Here is a 16,699-nt window from a genome sequence, read left to right on the forward strand (position 1 = left end):
GGTCTGAATATAACAGGAGCACCCACTGGGGAACTGGCTGGTTCGATAAAACCCCTGGCTAGATTTTTATCGACAAACTCTCTTAGCGTTGCCAGTTCCTTCTGGGTCATAGCATAAATTTTTGGCTTAGGCAACTTTGCATTAGGGATAAAGTCTATGGCACAGTCAGTTTTGTGGTGCGGCGGTAGCTGATCCGCTTCCTTTTCGCCAAACACATCTGCAAAGTCTTGGTATTGTTCCGGCAGTCCGTCTAGTGGATCAGTAAGGTGCTGCGAAGTTGTTGCTGCCGCCCTCCCCACCTCACCGTTGTCCAATTCATCCCCCTCAGGGGCTTTGTAGAATCCATCTGCAAAAGTCACAGTCCTGTGCACCCAATTTATGTGTGGGTTCTGCTGAACAAACCAAGGCATCCCCAAAATGACAAACGGACCCCCCATAGGCGCTACCACAAAAGGCAGTTTCTCCCAGTGGCTTCCCATTTGCAATGCTACCATCCCTGTGGAGTGAGTTACCGGTTTCCCCCCCCCGCTGTAGATCCACCCAATTGGGTGAAGATCATGGGCCGTTTCAAAGGGAACGTGGGTAACTCTAACGCAGCTACCACGTCAGGGTGCATTAAACACCGTGAGCACCCTGAATCAACCATTGCCCACACTTCCACAGTTCTTGTCCATGACCCCAATTTCACCTTCACTGTCATGGTAGGGAAATTTCCACTCACTGAAGCGTGATCGCACCCTTCCTCTTCCACCTGCCCAGCGGCGCCCTTTAAAGCAGGTGGCTGGCATTTCCCGCCGGCTGATTGACAACAGCCTCCTCCTCATCCCCAAAGAAAGGGACTTCCTCAGGTTCGACCTCTGCCAGCGCCGCCTTCATCTTCCTTGGTAGGGAAGGAGATTTTCCAGATGACTTTCCCGGCCGGTCTTCGGTCTTTCCTTTCGGGCATGCCGCTGCTCGGTGCCCCTCTTTTCCGCACCGCAGACATTGCCCTCTTGCAAAGCGTCGCTCCTTCTCTTCCTCCCAGGTCCGCTGGCTGGATTTCCCTGGAGGAGCCGAGGTGCGGGACCCTTTACTGAATCTCCCATATCTCATCGATTTTCGGTGGGCAAACGTCTCTAGGGCATGCTCAGCACTGCTCGCCAGCTGAATCCAGTCATATAGGGTTCTTGGGTCCTCACGCCCCAGCGACCACTTCAGAACCTCAGTTTCCAGTCCATCCTTGAACATCTCCACCAGCGTGGATTGGGACCAATCCTCCACTTTCCCTGCCAGTGCTTTAAATTCCAGCGCATAATCTGCCACGGATCTTGACCCTTGGTACAGTCCCTTTAATGCCCGCTTCACTCTTTCCTGAGCTAGCGGGTCTTCAAAATGTTGCCATAACGCCCACAGAAATTCCTCGAAGTCTTCTAACTCCGGACCGTTCGATTGGCACAGCTGTACATACCAATCGGCCGCCCTCCCCTTCAGCTTGGTAGCAATGGCGTTTATTTCCCCCCGCTCTGACCGGAACCCCTGTTCCCAATCCTCCATATAACTGTTAGCATTAGTTATGAAGAAGGACAATTTGGTAGGGTCCCCATCGAACTTTACTGTGAAGGGTGGGGGTCTTGCAGTTTCTGGCCGCTTAGCCCTTTGTACGGCCCCTAGCGAGCGCCTCTCCGCTGGAGGGGACCTCGAAATTGACACCCTCGGGCCCCTCTCCTCGATGCCGGACCCTGCTTCTCCCTCTAGGGGATGGTAGGGGTGACGGTGAGGTGGAATGCCTACGGCGGGACCCTTCCCTTTTTCAGGTGACCCCCATCCCATTGACATTTTCTTCAGCATGAATTTGACCGAGTCTAATTTTGCCTCCAACACCTTTATACGATCAGGGGTGGGGGACCCCTTGGGCGCTTCTTTTCTGACCACCTTAGGTGACAGCGGGTACCGCCGCTTCCAGGAGGCTTGAGCCGCCCCAGTGTCCGATTCCTCCTCCCAAGTAAGGTAGTCACCAGCCGACGTACTGGTCGTTTCTGGTACTTTTTGATGTCCCTCCTCCTCCTTCGAGTTGGGGTTGGGTTCTGCCCGAACCTCCGGAGCGTCGCTGCAGGGTACCTTCTCCGCTCTAACCACCGTGGAGTTCAGTTCCCCTTCGCTCGATGCCTCGCTCTCCATCTCTTGCAATCTCGGTTCGTTCCTCGCTAGCGCTCCCCTTCACAGATGAATCTGGATAGGGGCTAGCGAAATAAGGGTTTTGAGATTCTCAGCTTTATGTAATGGTTGCCTATTCTGACAGATTCAGTCTCACAAGCAGGTACTTAAGGATAACTGATTTATTGAAAGAATAGTGTGCAAATACAAAGAAAGCTGAGAATGAGCAAAAGCGCGCCAAATACAAACTAAAAACCCTTGCTTCAAACCCAGTCCCGCCCCGTGCTCCCGCTTAGCAACCACCCCTTCCCAGGTGTTAGCAACCGTCACCCACATCGGCCTGAGAAAGTAACCTTGAACACAGTCAATAACCCAAACATACATTCCACAGTTACAGTAAGGAGATTACAGCCTGGCACGGCTGGAAATCTCCACTCCGCAAACACGGATCAGGAAAGTGACATGCGAAATGTTACGATGTATTCAGAACATTGAAATGATGAACATGACAGGTTTGTCTTGGACTCACAGCTCTTGCTCAAAGAGCAGGTGGCAGCTGTGGCCAGGAAGGTCTCTCCGTTGAATCATCTTGTACATCAATGCTTCCTTTGCCATTTAAAAGCCAATAAAATATAAGGATAATTGCAAAATAAAATATTTTTGTTAGCAAACATCTGTGTTTACTAGCTAGCTTTCATCTCCTTGTTAGATTTTTAAAGGATATATAATTTCACATATTCAGTGATGCATACAAAATGAAATTTAATTGAAACTTCAGTAGAAAATGATTAATACAGGTAAATATATACTAAAATGTCAAAATAAGTACCTTGAAAGGGTTCACTTTTCCTCCAGATCTTTTAAGGAAATCCATCCAAGAAAAGAATTTTTGTTCCTTTTACATTTTTCCAGGTGTCTTCTTTTGGAATTTCTCTAAGTTTTCTGTCTTCCTTTACTGGAATTGTGGATTTCATGCACATGAATTCTCTAAAAACAAAACATTTCTCACCAAATCAGATGGTAAGTTAGTAAGCAACAATTTTTAAACTATGATGAAAATGTAAATGAAAGGGTGCGTTTCTAAGTTATTAGTCCTCCACATTCATGGATTCTAGAACTTTTTAAAAAGTAAAAGTAATATTCTTAATTATCTTAGAAGGTGGCAGCATCTATCCACCCTTGCATCAGGCTTAGAAACTCGGTGGGTGTGGGGTTTGTTGGTTGGTCAACTACCAGGCTAGACTGAGAAGTTGACAAATGTCCTGGAAGTAGGCAATACTTCTGTGTCACTGACAGAAAGACTCCATAGATGTGTCCTTGAAATCATCGGAGTCGAGCTTTTTAATATTTTTACTATCTTTTGGCAATTTGTAAATACATATAAAAATATTTTTTGGTATTTTTCCACATACAGATACTTTCTCTAGCAAATAGAATAAAATACTTTCTTCTTTTTTTCCCCCCTTCCAGGTGAAAGCCTGTATTCTCTCAAATAATCCTGCCTCCAAGGCAATTCGCCTTTCTTTGCGCCCAGTTTTCCTTCAGCCTGGCATCCAGCTTGGCCAACTTTCCAGTGATCGGATTGGTGTGGTAGTAGTGGACTCAAAAGTAAAGATGTTTCTCAAAAAAATTGGTGCTGTTTTCATACTGGATGATGGCAGTCATGCTTTTGCACATGTAAGTAACGTAACGGTGGCTTCAACTTGTACACCACCCAGAGTTGTACCACCTTTTTTTCTCCTCTCTGGCAGTTTAGACACTAGATTTAGAGAGGGGGATTTTAATGTAGAATAGTTGTTATTGTCACATGTGTTGTAAGGGTTTTATTTTTGGTTTGTTGTTCATTTTATTCAACCATCCTTAAGGATATTTGTTGGCTTAAATATCAAAATTAAATATGAGGCTTTTGAATCTGGTCACTGACCAAGCATCTAAGACATCATGTCTTTTGTGTTATAGCAGGGTTGATGGTACATGAGAAAAAAACTGGATCTAATATTTATATATATTTTTTATAGCTAAAGTATCTTCCAAATACTTCCAAATCTTTCAAACCTGAGGTGTTTAAGCCTGGAAGTAAACATACATGCCGAATTATTGACTACAGCTTGATAGATGACATGGTCATGGTGTCTCTCAAACAGTAAGGTTCTTGTCTCATTTCATGCACTTTGTATGGATCAATTTTTCAAGTTCTGTACATATTATAAACATACATCCCTTTCTGACACTACCCAGGGCAGCTGGAACTTCCAAATGCCTCATAGATAACTGATATATTTCAGTTCTCTTGAGTGCTGAAGTCCCATTGCTTTCAGGAAGACTTAAATGCACACCTAAATACTTATGTGGAGTTAACTAGAGTTAACTGCACATTCTTACTTTAACATCAATTTTTTGTATTTCCAACCTTTGTGTTTTAATTCAAGAATCCCCAGTTTGGTAGAATGCTATAAAAGAGCTAGCAGCGTGACTCACAAATTATTAAATTTCTCTGCTTTATTTGGATACAGATATCTTGCCCTTGTGTCACTGTTTACATGACAAAAAATTATGTAAACATTGTAAGCAACCTCTTAGACTATAACTCAGATTAAAGAAGATTGTAACAAAGCATTTTTCACTAGGCTGTATGACACAGTTGCAGAGGTTTCCTGAAGGCTTATCATAGCTAATAATGCAACTTTGTGCCTTTCAGGAAGCAGTGGTAGGGGCGTAAGGGGCAAACAAAAAGGAGAATTGGGACCAATGTTGTGTTGGAGATTTTAGGCCCTATTAAATCTGAAGCAGCTGTTGTTAGATGAGTAAGCTACTGAATACCTTTTCACATGAATTCTCTGTAAAGCTTTGATTCAGATAGTTGATTTGAAGCCAATTTGATCAAACCGTCACATCAACTTTACAATACAACATCATATTGTAAAATTTAATCAGATTTGATGCTTCTAATTCAGAAAATTGATTAGACACTTTGAACTGAAGGATCAGATCAAACTGCTTCATTTTCCACATCTTCAAATTGGATTGATGATTTGGATCAAATCCATGATTCAGATTGGAGCCAATTTGCACAATCCTATCAAAAATATTTTGTGTGTAGATTGAAAATGATTCTGTGATTGTTGACCTGCTTAAGAAGGTGAGGTAAAGTGGGCTGGGGATTTAAAGTTCATCCTGTTTACTTTTTCATGCCAAAGATCAATTACTTTCTTTCTTCTTATGCTTGTAGACATATTATTAATGCTCCATTTCTGAGATACCATGATATACATCCTGGGCAAGTGCTGGAAGTAAGTTCAATAAGAAAAAAAACATCTGCTTCTATATTTTCAGTAAATCAGTTATCATAACTGAAGAAACCTCAGAATAAGGATTTTATTCAAATATTTCTGAAAGAATATTGACGTTTTTGATATATTTATTTGATCCCAAATTCTGTGTAACTGGTAGAACAGTGCTATTTTGTTCTGTTATATTTATTTCATAGAGCCATTATAAATATCAGTATGATTCCTACTAGGTGAGTTATGAATTGTTGACATGCTTAAGAGGAAGAAGAAATGTTAAATGATTTGTTTATGCCTTGTAATATTTTGATTTTCTGTTACCTGCTCTCTCTTTTTGATTCTTAGGGAAAAGTGTTGACTCTGAAGACCTTGGGCATGGAGGTGAAGGTCACTGAGCGTATAAAGGGCTTTGTCCCCTGTCTACATCTTGCAGATGTGAAGTTGAAACAGCCAGAGAAGAAATACAGCGCAGGGACCACTGTCAAGTGTCGGGTGAGATTTTTTTTTGTAACAAGCTAAATTTAAACTCTTATTTTAAATATTTTTAATTTAATTTTCTTAACTATTATTGGTCTTTTCCATATAACAGTTTGCCTTTATCATTAAAACTGTTGTAACAATGTAGGTAAACTTTCAATTGGATTTGCAAACTTTCTCAGCCATGATGCTTGCTAGGTACCCTGAAACAAATTGTTGTGTTTTAGCTTAACTTAATCAGTGATCTCCAAGGCTAAAATAAGAAAAACCCATGTATTCTGTCCTGAAGACATGTCTAGAAATATATTTAAGCCTTGTTAAAAATAACTCCTGACACCTGTTTCTCATTAGTTAAATATTAACATGCTACCTATATCATAATCTTGTGCATGTCTTCTTAATACAGTAGGGTTAAAATCCATTGACTTTACTGAAGTCATTCCTAAGAGGGCAAGTGTAGAATTATTCCAATGTATCTCAAGGGCACCAGTTTGGGGGAAAGTATCTCTGAAGGATAATGGTTACTTCCATTTTAAATTATTTGCATTCAGAGTTAGTTCATTATCATATTTATAATGTAAGGAAATACATTCCTTCCCAGTTGTCTTCCAGGTTTAGTGACTCTTACATTTCTGAATTTAGTGGTCACACCAAGGGCATTTAACTCCAATTGAATAAACTAGTCATCCCCTTGGAATTTCTTTCATTTTCCTGACTTGAAGCTACTTTTGTTACTCAACAAACATAAGTCCAATCTCTTGTTTTCCCAGGTACTTGTCTCCAATCCTGAAACAAAGAAGCTTATTCTGACTCTTAAGAGAACCCTTGTGAATTCCAAACTCCCTGTCCTTGCCAGTTTTGAAGATGCCAAGCCAGGCCTGATCACTCATGGTTTTGTTGTGTGTGTTAAGGAATTTGGCTGCATTGTGAAATTCTATAATGATGTGAGGGGCTTGGTACCCACTAATGAACTTGGTATGCTACCCTTAACCGCTCCTCAAGAAGCCTTCTATGAAGGCCAGGTAAGTGTTTGGTAGAAGTAAAAAGCACCCCTGATTATTGCAGGTAAAACAGCTACCTGAACTGCTTATGCTTACATAACACATTCGGTATGCGTGCAATGATTGATTATCTTTTAAAATATTGACAGCAATACGGAATATTTTATCTTTTTTTGAAAACAGAACATTTAAGTTAGACATATCAATGTATGAAAAAAGCCACAATATAGTAAATGAATCTATACCAGTACACTTGTCCAATGAATGGTTACAGAATTTCCAAGTGAAAAAGAAGTTGGTAATACAGTAGAGATAGGACATAAAGGAGAGTTTAGGAGCAAATATGTAATGCTGTTGTTATGGAATGCATGGCACTTGTGCATTTAGTATGTATAAAGGTTCAGCCTCAATCTAACAGTGACTATTTACACATATGGTGATATGGAGGGACTGGGTCCATTGGTACCTGCTGGCTCTGTCCAAATTAGTTGTACAATTAATGACCTATCCATGGTTTGGTTACCATCCTAAGCATGTGGTATTAAAACAGGAGTCTGATTTCCTCTGCTCAGAAGAAAGCAGAGAATGCCATCTTAACTAAGACGTTGCTCTGGAAGAAATCAGAGAATGAAGCAGTATTTTGTAGTCTGTGGCTTGTTTAGTCTTCATTCCTTTTTTTCCAAACGGATAAAGGTAAGGTTCCTCATTCATAACTCATACTAAACATGGTGGATCAGTTCATAGACAGCTTTGTTGCTAAACCAGTTTAGTGTGATTGGCAAACTGATCCTCAATGTGTAGAACTGAATATACTTAACTATATTTGTTTATGTTTTTCCTTTTTTTTTTCTTTTTTAACCACAGGTGGTCAAGGTGAGTGTATTAAAATGTGAGCCTGAGCAGGAAAGATTGTTGCTTTCATTCAGGTTGGCAGATAATGCTGTTGCGAAGCATGCCGGAAAAACAGAGACTTCAAAGAACCATGAAATGGCATATGAAACTGGACAGGTAATTTATTCTAAAATAAATCTTTTCTCTTTCTTGAGAAGGATACCAGTGTACTTCAGAGGCACAAGTTAAAACCATCAAGGATAATTCAAGATATTTTGTCACTCCCTGATATACGTGGAGAGGAAAAGTTCCAATTTCAGCAACCCTGACAAAATTCTTATTTTTTCAAAACAAAAGATAAAAAAGGTGGTGGAGACTGGTAATTCAATAGTGATATTTAATTCAATAATTAAATTCAATTTAGTTCCCCCACCCCTTCTGCACATATCACTCCTTTTTAAGGAGGATTAAAATACTTTTCTCCTGTAAGGAGGTAGTTGAGAGGGTGCAATTTTGATTAACACAACCAGCTCTAATATTAATCATACAGTTTTCACTCTCCTTGTTTTCATTTCTTAATTGCCAGCAAAGAAACATGCTACTAAACAGGAAATGCTAGAATGCAATGCTTCTGTAAAGGGTTAAAGATACAGCAGCATGAGCTAATATTTTGCTGCTTGATGGAATAACATTATAAAATGCTCTATATGAGATTTAATAAAATTCTTACTGCTCTTAGACATTTATTTTTAGGATAGCTGCTTTGTTTGTCATTTCCACTGGGATCCTGGAAATGCTGCATTATAAAGTAAAAATCTTCTGCACATTAAAAATGTCTGTTCTTTATTGGGTTATTTAGATTGTAGATGTGAAAATTCTGAACAAGAAAGAAGATGGCCTAGAAGTTGCAATCCTACCAAACAATGTTTTGGCCTACCTTCCCACGACACAGCTTTCTGATCATGTGTCCAATAGCAAGTTGTGGTGGCATTGGCTCAAGGAAGGTGATATTCTCCAAAGGGTTATATGCCTCCATAACAAAGGAGGTCATGTTGTATCCTTTTTCTTGTTACCAGGACTTGCTTTAATCCATTTGCCACCTTATATTGTTCAATAGCATGTACTTATAGCAGTTCTTTCCAAAGCCTTGAGATTCCCAGCCAAATTGCAGTGGGGGTGGGGGTGGGGATTGGTTGGTTTTTCCTCCCATGGAATCTGGCTTAAAGTGTTGAGTTGGCTGTCTGCCTCATGATTTATTCCATATTTCCCTAGCCTCTTCTGCCCTCCAGATGGACCACACTGGCTGGAAATTCTGGCTCAATTGAGACACCAGTTGAAGAAGACTGACTGGTGTGGATGAGGTGCCTCTCTGCTCTGACAGTTGTTCAGCTTCTGTCACATTGGTAGTCTTGGGTGGAAAGTTTGGTTTCTCATTATCAAGTACAAGAAATTCCCAGGCCTGTTTCTTTCTTTTTCATTCCTTAATTCATTATTTAGATCTTGAGTAGGAAGCCAGCATTGATTTCCTCTATGGAGGAAGAACATGTAGTGAAGAGCTTTGCTGACATCCAGCCTGGATTACTCCTTACTGGCTTTGTGAGAAACATCATGTCTTATGGTGTATTTGTGGAGTTTCCGTATGGTTTGACTGGGCTGGCCCCCAAATCAGTAAGACTTGTTTCACTGTTCCATATAAAAACTACTTTATTCAGACATATTGGTAGAGGGGTCTGTTTTAAGTTAAAATGCCTTATGCCGTATTATTCTTCATAAAATCATACGGCGGGAAAGAGACTTTTAGGCCATCAAATCCAACCCCCCTTTCAGTGCAGAGGCACATCCATTAAAGGGAAGCCTACCATGCCTTTGGGTTATTGGTTCCACTGTCAATTCAACTTCAGGAATTGAAACTTTCATCTGGAGTGGTTTTATAAGAAAGATTATGAGTAGGGGTAAAGCTTGGAATTCTGCAGGCAAGGTTTGCATTCAGGAACCAAAAAATGCCAGTACTTCAAAGTATAGAAAATTATGCAGCTTTGATTACCTATTAAACTTTTAAGTGAGAACGAGCCTGCTGTATGCTGATTCGTACTGAAGAGTAAAAATAAGTCAAAGCCATCAGGTGTGATAAGAATAAACATTGCAGGAGCTAGTAGAATTTGCCCCAATCAGCCATTTGGCATGTATTGCTCTCCTCTTGGAGGCCTTGGGGCTGATGCTGATATAACTGTCCCCTGTCCCCTAATCACTGCAGGCAATGAGTGACAAGTTTGTGACAGACACCAAAGACCATTGTGTGGTAGGTCAAACTGTACTTGCCAAGGTGACCAGCCTTGATGAGGAGAAGCAGCGCATCTTGCTGTCCCTGAAGATATCAGAGTGCTCTGTTGAAGGGTCTGATTCTGAGAGCTTCTGCTTACTGCAACAGTACTTTAATGAACTTCAAGAGATCATGAGCTTCATGAGCAATAGAGGTAAAGGTGTATGGGAATACAAAAGATGGCATCTAAAAGTCTTATGCCAGCACTTGCTATTACAGTGGCTGCATTGTAGAAACCTATTTTCACAGCACAAGCTGTGCAAACATTTACATTTTTTAAAAATAAGAAAAGTCGAGAGTCATAGGATTCTGTTTCAGACAGTTTGTTCCCTGGTGACTTTCTGTTTTAAATATATAATGATTGGATCAGTTTTATTTAATCTGGCAATTCCTGTTTGCATTTGCTATGGATTTTGACAAATGAGAAAAACAATAGTTACTCTCACTTAATCTTTTGCATTTATCCCCATAATAAGTTAAACACAAGGAGGCAATTTTCAAGTGTCAGTGCTTAAAACGGATCTCTCAGGATTAGGCAACTTGTGGCCTACCAGGTGGTGCTGCCTTCAGCTTGTACCGTCCCCCACTGCTAGGTATTGGACTTCAACTTCGTCTGGCAGGTGTTAACCCATTCAGCTCCCATCAGTACTATCCATATAGTACCATGCTGAATACTGTAGGGAATTGAAGGTCACGGATTGCTATTTTCTGTCTTATTCTGAGAGATTTAACTTAAGGAAACTTATTAGGGGAATTTAATTATTATGACATTGAAACCTTTGTCCAAAGATGAAGATAAACTGTACATTAACCTTATACACTTTCAGAATGAAAAACCAAGCTGCAAATGAGATTTAACTCATTTTCTCCTTATCACCAGATGATTCCAGCATGGCTAAGAAGCTCTCCAAATTAAGAGTGGGGCAGAAGCTGGAGCTGGTAGTTACCGAAGTTAAGGAAGATGGTTCAGCAATTTTCAGTAGTCCATGTGTTTCTGGTTTGACTGTAATAGCCATTCACAGCCACCTTGGAGGTACAATATTTATTTCCCTCCCAACTCTTGCTTGATCTCCTCTATCTTGTTTGTTGCCTAGGAAATGAATCACTGATTGCAAAAGAGTTACATCTTTTCAAATGATAGAAATGAGAAATGAGATAATGTGTACCAAGTGACCAAGTGAATTTTGGATTTCTCTCCCCTGTGTTAGTAAAATTATAGCCCAGTTAGATGGCAGCAGTTTTCCAACCTTGGCTGATCTCAAAAAGCTAAGCAGGGATGGACCTATTTAGTACTTTGAGTCCACCAGGGAAGCCAGCACATACAGTAGACAGGGAAACTGAAAAAAACATCCCAGAAGAAGGTAATGGCTAACCACTTCTTTATTATATCCAGAAAACTACTTACATTTATGAAGTCACTGGGAATTGAGCTTGCTCTTTATGTAGTAAGGATATAATTTAACTAAATAAGTTTCTTTTATTAGGACACTATTAATTGTTGCTTTCATTAGCTGAACATGGAACAATTATCTTCATCTAAGCATTTTCTTTTTAAGGCAAAAGTATTCTTGAAGGTCAAAAAGCAAAAGCTGTAGTTCTCTGTGTTGACCTTCTGCAGTCGAAGATCTATGTATCTCTTCGAGAGGAACTGCTGTCTCCCAAAACCAAGAAGGTATGGTATCCCCATATTCTTTTTTATACTTAACTCTAAGGTAGATGCATGCTTAACTGAGTAATGATGGAATCGTAGAAAATGCATCATTCTAACAGTTATAGAAATGGACAAATCTATATAGTGGAATGCCCCCCTAGGTTGTATAACACCTTTTTAAAAGATATTAAGAAGGGAAAAATATTGGTCCTATGTCTTAGAGGGACTTAGTTGATTTAAGTTACAGTATTTCACATATTACTTAACCTTTGGGGAATAATAGGCACCTGTTAAAATAAATCCCACATAGATGCATGTCTGGGAATATCCTAAGGGCTTCTGTCATGAGCCCTGATGGTGAGCAGGAGGGGGCCCCTATCCAGGGGGGAAAACGCATGCATAGTAGTGAGGAGTTGAGCAGTCATTCAAAGAGACACAGAACAGACCCGCCTTGACTTTTGGGGTTTATCTATATGGGTTTTCTCACGCTTCTTCAGTTTGTTAGGATTTTCTGTCTAATGTAGCAGTAATAAAACACTAGAGACTTATTCCTTGTCTCAGCGTGGTTCCTGACTGTTAGGACAGCTTCCCTTCATCAGAACCTTAAGCATTTGTTGCTAGTCTTAATAATTTTTAATGCTTGGGAGGCTTTTTCTCTTCACAGTTCTATAGCCTAAAAGTTTAAAATGGTGTATCCTAGAAAGTTGTAATAAATTCCCAGATATGACTAAAAAGTTGTAGAATTACTGAAGTTTTTTCAAAGAAATATAAAACGTAAGTCTGAAATGGGACAAAGTGAGTATAGTACATCTGTAACAGATTTTTCTTTGGCTTTCTGAATGTAATTTCTATGTATTCCAGTTAATCCTGAATTCTCAATATGAGGCTGTTGTACAGCACGTGGCTACAGAGCATGCAGTTGTTTCGTTGGTAGGAATAGGTCAGCTGATTGCAATCCCTGTGGCTTTCCACTTGAATGACACATTCCGATTTGATTCTGAAAAACTGAAGATGGGACAGTCGGTCAAAGTGGTTCTGAAGAATATACAGCTTGGTGATCATGGGATGTTACTTGCTGTGCAAGGTTCAGGGAAGAGGAAGAGTGTAATCAGATCACGTCATGAATCTGAGACACTAGAGGACACATCACTTGTGATGAAACACTTGTCAAGCTTGGGAGATATTGTCAAAGGAACTGTTAAGTCTGTCAAACCCACCCATGTCTTAGTGGCATTTAATGATCAGTTGACTGGATCCATTCATGCATCCCAGATCCTGGATGATGTTCCCAAAGGCACCTTTCCAACATCATTACTAAAAGTTGGACAGAAGATTACTGCTCGGGTGATTGGGGGCAGAGACATTAAAAGTCACAGGTAAAACAACATTTTTTATATTTCTTATATTGTAGCCAACAATTATTTTCATTGTTGTTCAATAGGTTAGCAAGTACAGTATTTCTCATGCATTTGCTATTTTGTTTTTAATTTTTAGTCCTAGTTCTAGACAATTTATTTGTTAAATGTATTAGATTTATTTATCTCCCCCCACTTTCCTTCAGGGATACATACGTCCCCATCTCCTAATTTTTCCCACAACAGTAAGAGCCATGTGACATGGGTTTGGCTGTGGAAATCCCAAAATCACCCAGGTAGCTACTATGGCTGAGTTTGGGTTTAGACCTGAGTCTTCTCATTCTTAGTCCAATGTTTTAAGTGCTGTAATCTCCATTCCCATTTAAGTACCCACTCATTTCCAGAAGAGACAAGAAGGCAGCCTGAAATTCTCCCCTGGTGAAAGCACTTAAATACAGTGATTTTTTCCACTCCCATTTGTGTTAAAAGTCTGGTCTTATTCAAATTAGCATTGCTTTGTCCCTTTTGTATGGAGAAAACTCCCTGTGACTGTTTAGTCTGTATACTCAGAGTCAGGGTGTCTTTTTTAGCTGCAAGTGGAGATAAGGATTTGAAAATCTGTCCAAAGCTTTGTGACCACAATTCAGTTAGGTTGCCATGAACAGTTGAAAGTGGACTTTTCAAATTTAAATGTGCTTTTCTATGAATATTTAAGAAACATCTCTTTAATGCTTGCAAATGTATCTCCTAAACTAAAAAGGTTGAGGTTGACAAAAGAAAGAAATCTGAAATTTTTGTATTTTAATATATTTATAGAAACCCAAGGTCTTAAGAGCCAGTTTCGTATAGTAGTTAAGATATCAGGCTAGAAACTGGGAGACCGTAAGTTCTAGTCCTGCCTTAGGCACAAAGCCAGCTGGGTGACGTTGGGCCAGTCACACTCTCTCAGCCCTAGGAAGGAGGCAATGGCAAACCACTTCTGAAAAACCTTGCCAAGAAAACTGCAGGGACTTGTCCAGGCAGTTGTCAGGAGTCAGCACTGATTCGAAGGTGCACACACACATACACACACAGGGTCTTACAATTTATTTATTTATTTATCAAATTTATGACTGCTCATCTCCCCCTGAGGAGGGACTCTGGGCAGTTTACAATAAATACGGAATTAAAACAGTACAATATTTATGTTACATATTCTGTAACCAGGAGAATAACTGTCACTGCATTTGACAGATACTGGACTTGCAAGCATTTGGCTTCTTGAGAAACAAGCTCTATATAATTGAAGAACAACATTTTTTTTCCTTCTGAAGAAAAATTAGTTTTTCAGATAGGCACAGCTATAGGAGTTTCTTGCACAGTATAGTGTATTTTTCCCCTTTACTTGAAATGAAAAGATGAGCCTAGTCTAACATTAGCAGATGAAAAGCTGTTGGCTTGTGTATTTATTAGTATTCTGCAAATATGTTAGGTGAATGAATTTGCTGTCTCTATTTTTCATGACTCAAAATGGTGTTCATATGCTAATATGTTCTTAACTTACAGATATCTGCCCATCACCCATACACACTTTACCTGTAAATTCCTAGAGCTCAGTGTCCGTCCAAGGTAAGAAAATCTTTCAGTACAGTGCTTAGGCATTAAGATGAAGCCTCAGAACATGTTTAAAATTTTAACCCACCCTCTAAAATTTCCTTTTAGGTATGAATACCAAGGGCAGTGTAGATATTCTGTCTAAGAATCATGGAACTGTGTGAGGGAAATATGTTAGGCAAATGGATTAGACATGGAGATGACTTAGTTATTTTATGTGTTTCTGAGTTCAAATATGCAGTAACTTAATGACTGGTATAGACTACTGAATTTCTTGGCCAGTGCTAAAATGGTAGTGTATGCTGGAAGAAGGTGGCCAAGAATATTATAGCCTGGAAATGCAGGGTGGGTATTTGACTTAGAGATATGGGGAAGGGTATGGAGTATTTCTCAAACTACTAGTTCTTCCCAGCATACATGTAGCTGAAAAAGCTGTCAGAATACTGGATTGATAATATTTGCTGAATTTATTTATTTATTAAATTGTGCAGTGCCCAACTCCCAGTGACTCTGAGCTATTCACAAAGAAAACACAAACAATAACAATAAAATCATATAACAATAAAAACAAAGATGGCAAAAACAGGCAATAATGAAAACATACACTGATCAGAAGGGGTTTCTACTAGTAGGATGAGGGCCACCCAGATCTCGGTGGGAACCTCATTCTGGAGGGCAGGTGCTGCAACAGAGAAGGTGAGCTTCCGGGGTCCCAACTGATGGCATTGTTTAATTGAAGAACCCAGAGCATGCCAACAGAGTATGTTGGACTGAATAAGCCAGGCTAGTGCGCTCCAGGTTCCTTTGATTAAATTCTAGAACAGAACAAGCCAGTTTGCAGAACTAATTTACTTGGTTCCTACATTTCCTTCTACAGTTGAAGCAGAATACACAGAAGGGGTCTTTCCTGCATCTTCCCTTTTTCTCTCCAGTTTCTGTGCCCTACAAAACCTTGAGATATGGTGCAAGGGAAGCATATGGGGAGAAAAAAAGGGACAAATGACTTTGTACCTACCATAAATGGAGTAACAATTAAATATCAGCCATTATTCCTAGGTTATAGTCATGCTATACTAATCTGAACAAGGATTTCTAAATAATCCAGAATGTTCATGTTAGATGAGAATTAAATAAGTTTGTAACATGTATCTTAGTATTTGAATACACATGGGGCCTTGCAACTGATTGTTGCCAGATAATTTACAAGTAGAAGATACTTTGCAGAGAAGGGAAAAATCAGAGTGCCAAAGTAGAGTGCCTGGGCATAACTATTTTACCTTCTCTTATGATCAGTGAACTGAAGGGAGAAAGCAAAGCAGCCTGTTGTGCTGAAAATGACAGCCCAGAGGAAACACTGAAACCAGGGCAGATGGTGACATGCTATGTTAAGAAGGTGAGACCTGGAATTTCTCAGCATCTATACACTAGGGATTTTTTTATTCTTTTCTTTTAACTTTGGTTGAAATACAGTGAGAAATGTATGAATATTTTTTTAAAAAATCACTTTTTTTCTCCAAAATTATTTTGAAGAGTTAAGATTTTTTTTTTGAACTTTTACATTTTACCTTGTTTTATGTGGATATGTGTGTGAAGTTAGGAGCAGGCAATGCTGAAATTCTCAAAAGGGTTTTAGCATCTGTTGTTAGCGGTTACATTTATGAACCGTCTGCCTTTTTCCCGTTAAATGCTGAAGTACTTTGCTCTCTTGTGTCGTTTATTTTCTCAGTACAATGTGTTAAAGAAATGGCTGGAGGTGGAAGTTACTTCAGCCATCAGAGGGAGAGTTCCACAGCTGCTCCTTTTTCCGAATCCCAAGGTAATTGCTAAGGGATAAGAGGTACAGTATTCTTATGCAGAGGAGGCTACTATCAGTAATGTGAAAATCTATCATTTGGTGAGAGGCACCAGCATTAAAATGTTATACATCACACCTTACATCATAGTATAGTATATCATGATTATAATTCTGTTTCTTATTTCTGTGCTATTAAAAGTTCTAGGGGATAACAGTATTAATCATTATTAATCTGATTAGATTTTAAGATCCCAAA

General features: G+C 39.6%; 1 protein-coding gene across 2 annotated transcripts in view; it reads left to right on the top strand.

The window, feature by feature from the left end:
• The window catches only part of PDCD11 (programmed cell death 11), a 39,999-nt gene that overhangs the window by 14,063 nt on the left and 9,237 nt on the right, over window positions 1-16,699 (top strand). For both annotated transcript variants that reach the window (XM_063307109.1, XM_063307110.1), the window contains exons 8-23: window positions 3,046-3,153; window positions 3,604-3,810; window positions 4,152-4,276; window positions 5,363-5,423; window positions 5,766-5,912; window positions 6,668-6,919; window positions 7,763-7,906; window positions 8,589-8,783; window positions 9,227-9,397; window positions 9,984-10,203; window positions 10,930-11,082; window positions 11,606-11,721; window positions 12,562-13,076; window positions 14,601-14,663; window positions 15,942-16,041; window positions 16,375-16,464. In XM_063307109.1, coding sequence (XP_063163179.1) covers window positions 3,046-3,153; window positions 3,604-3,810; window positions 4,152-4,276; window positions 5,363-5,423; window positions 5,766-5,912; window positions 6,668-6,919; window positions 7,763-7,906; window positions 8,589-8,783; window positions 9,227-9,397; window positions 9,984-10,203; window positions 10,930-11,082; window positions 11,606-11,721; window positions 12,562-13,076; window positions 14,601-14,663; window positions 15,942-16,041; window positions 16,375-16,464 — 2,667 coding nt within the window. The remainder of the gene's footprint in view (window positions 1-3,045; window positions 3,154-3,603; window positions 3,811-4,151; window positions 4,277-5,362; window positions 5,424-5,765; window positions 5,913-6,667; window positions 6,920-7,762; window positions 7,907-8,588; window positions 8,784-9,226; window positions 9,398-9,983; window positions 10,204-10,929; window positions 11,083-11,605; window positions 11,722-12,561; window positions 13,077-14,600; window positions 14,664-15,941; window positions 16,042-16,374; window positions 16,465-16,699) is intronic.

This window comes from Candoia aspera, chromosome 6, assembly GCF_035149785.1.
Source record: "Candoia aspera isolate rCanAsp1 chromosome 6, rCanAsp1.hap2, whole genome shotgun sequence".
NCBI lineage: Eukaryota > Metazoa > Chordata > Lepidosauria > Squamata > Boidae > Candoia > Candoia aspera.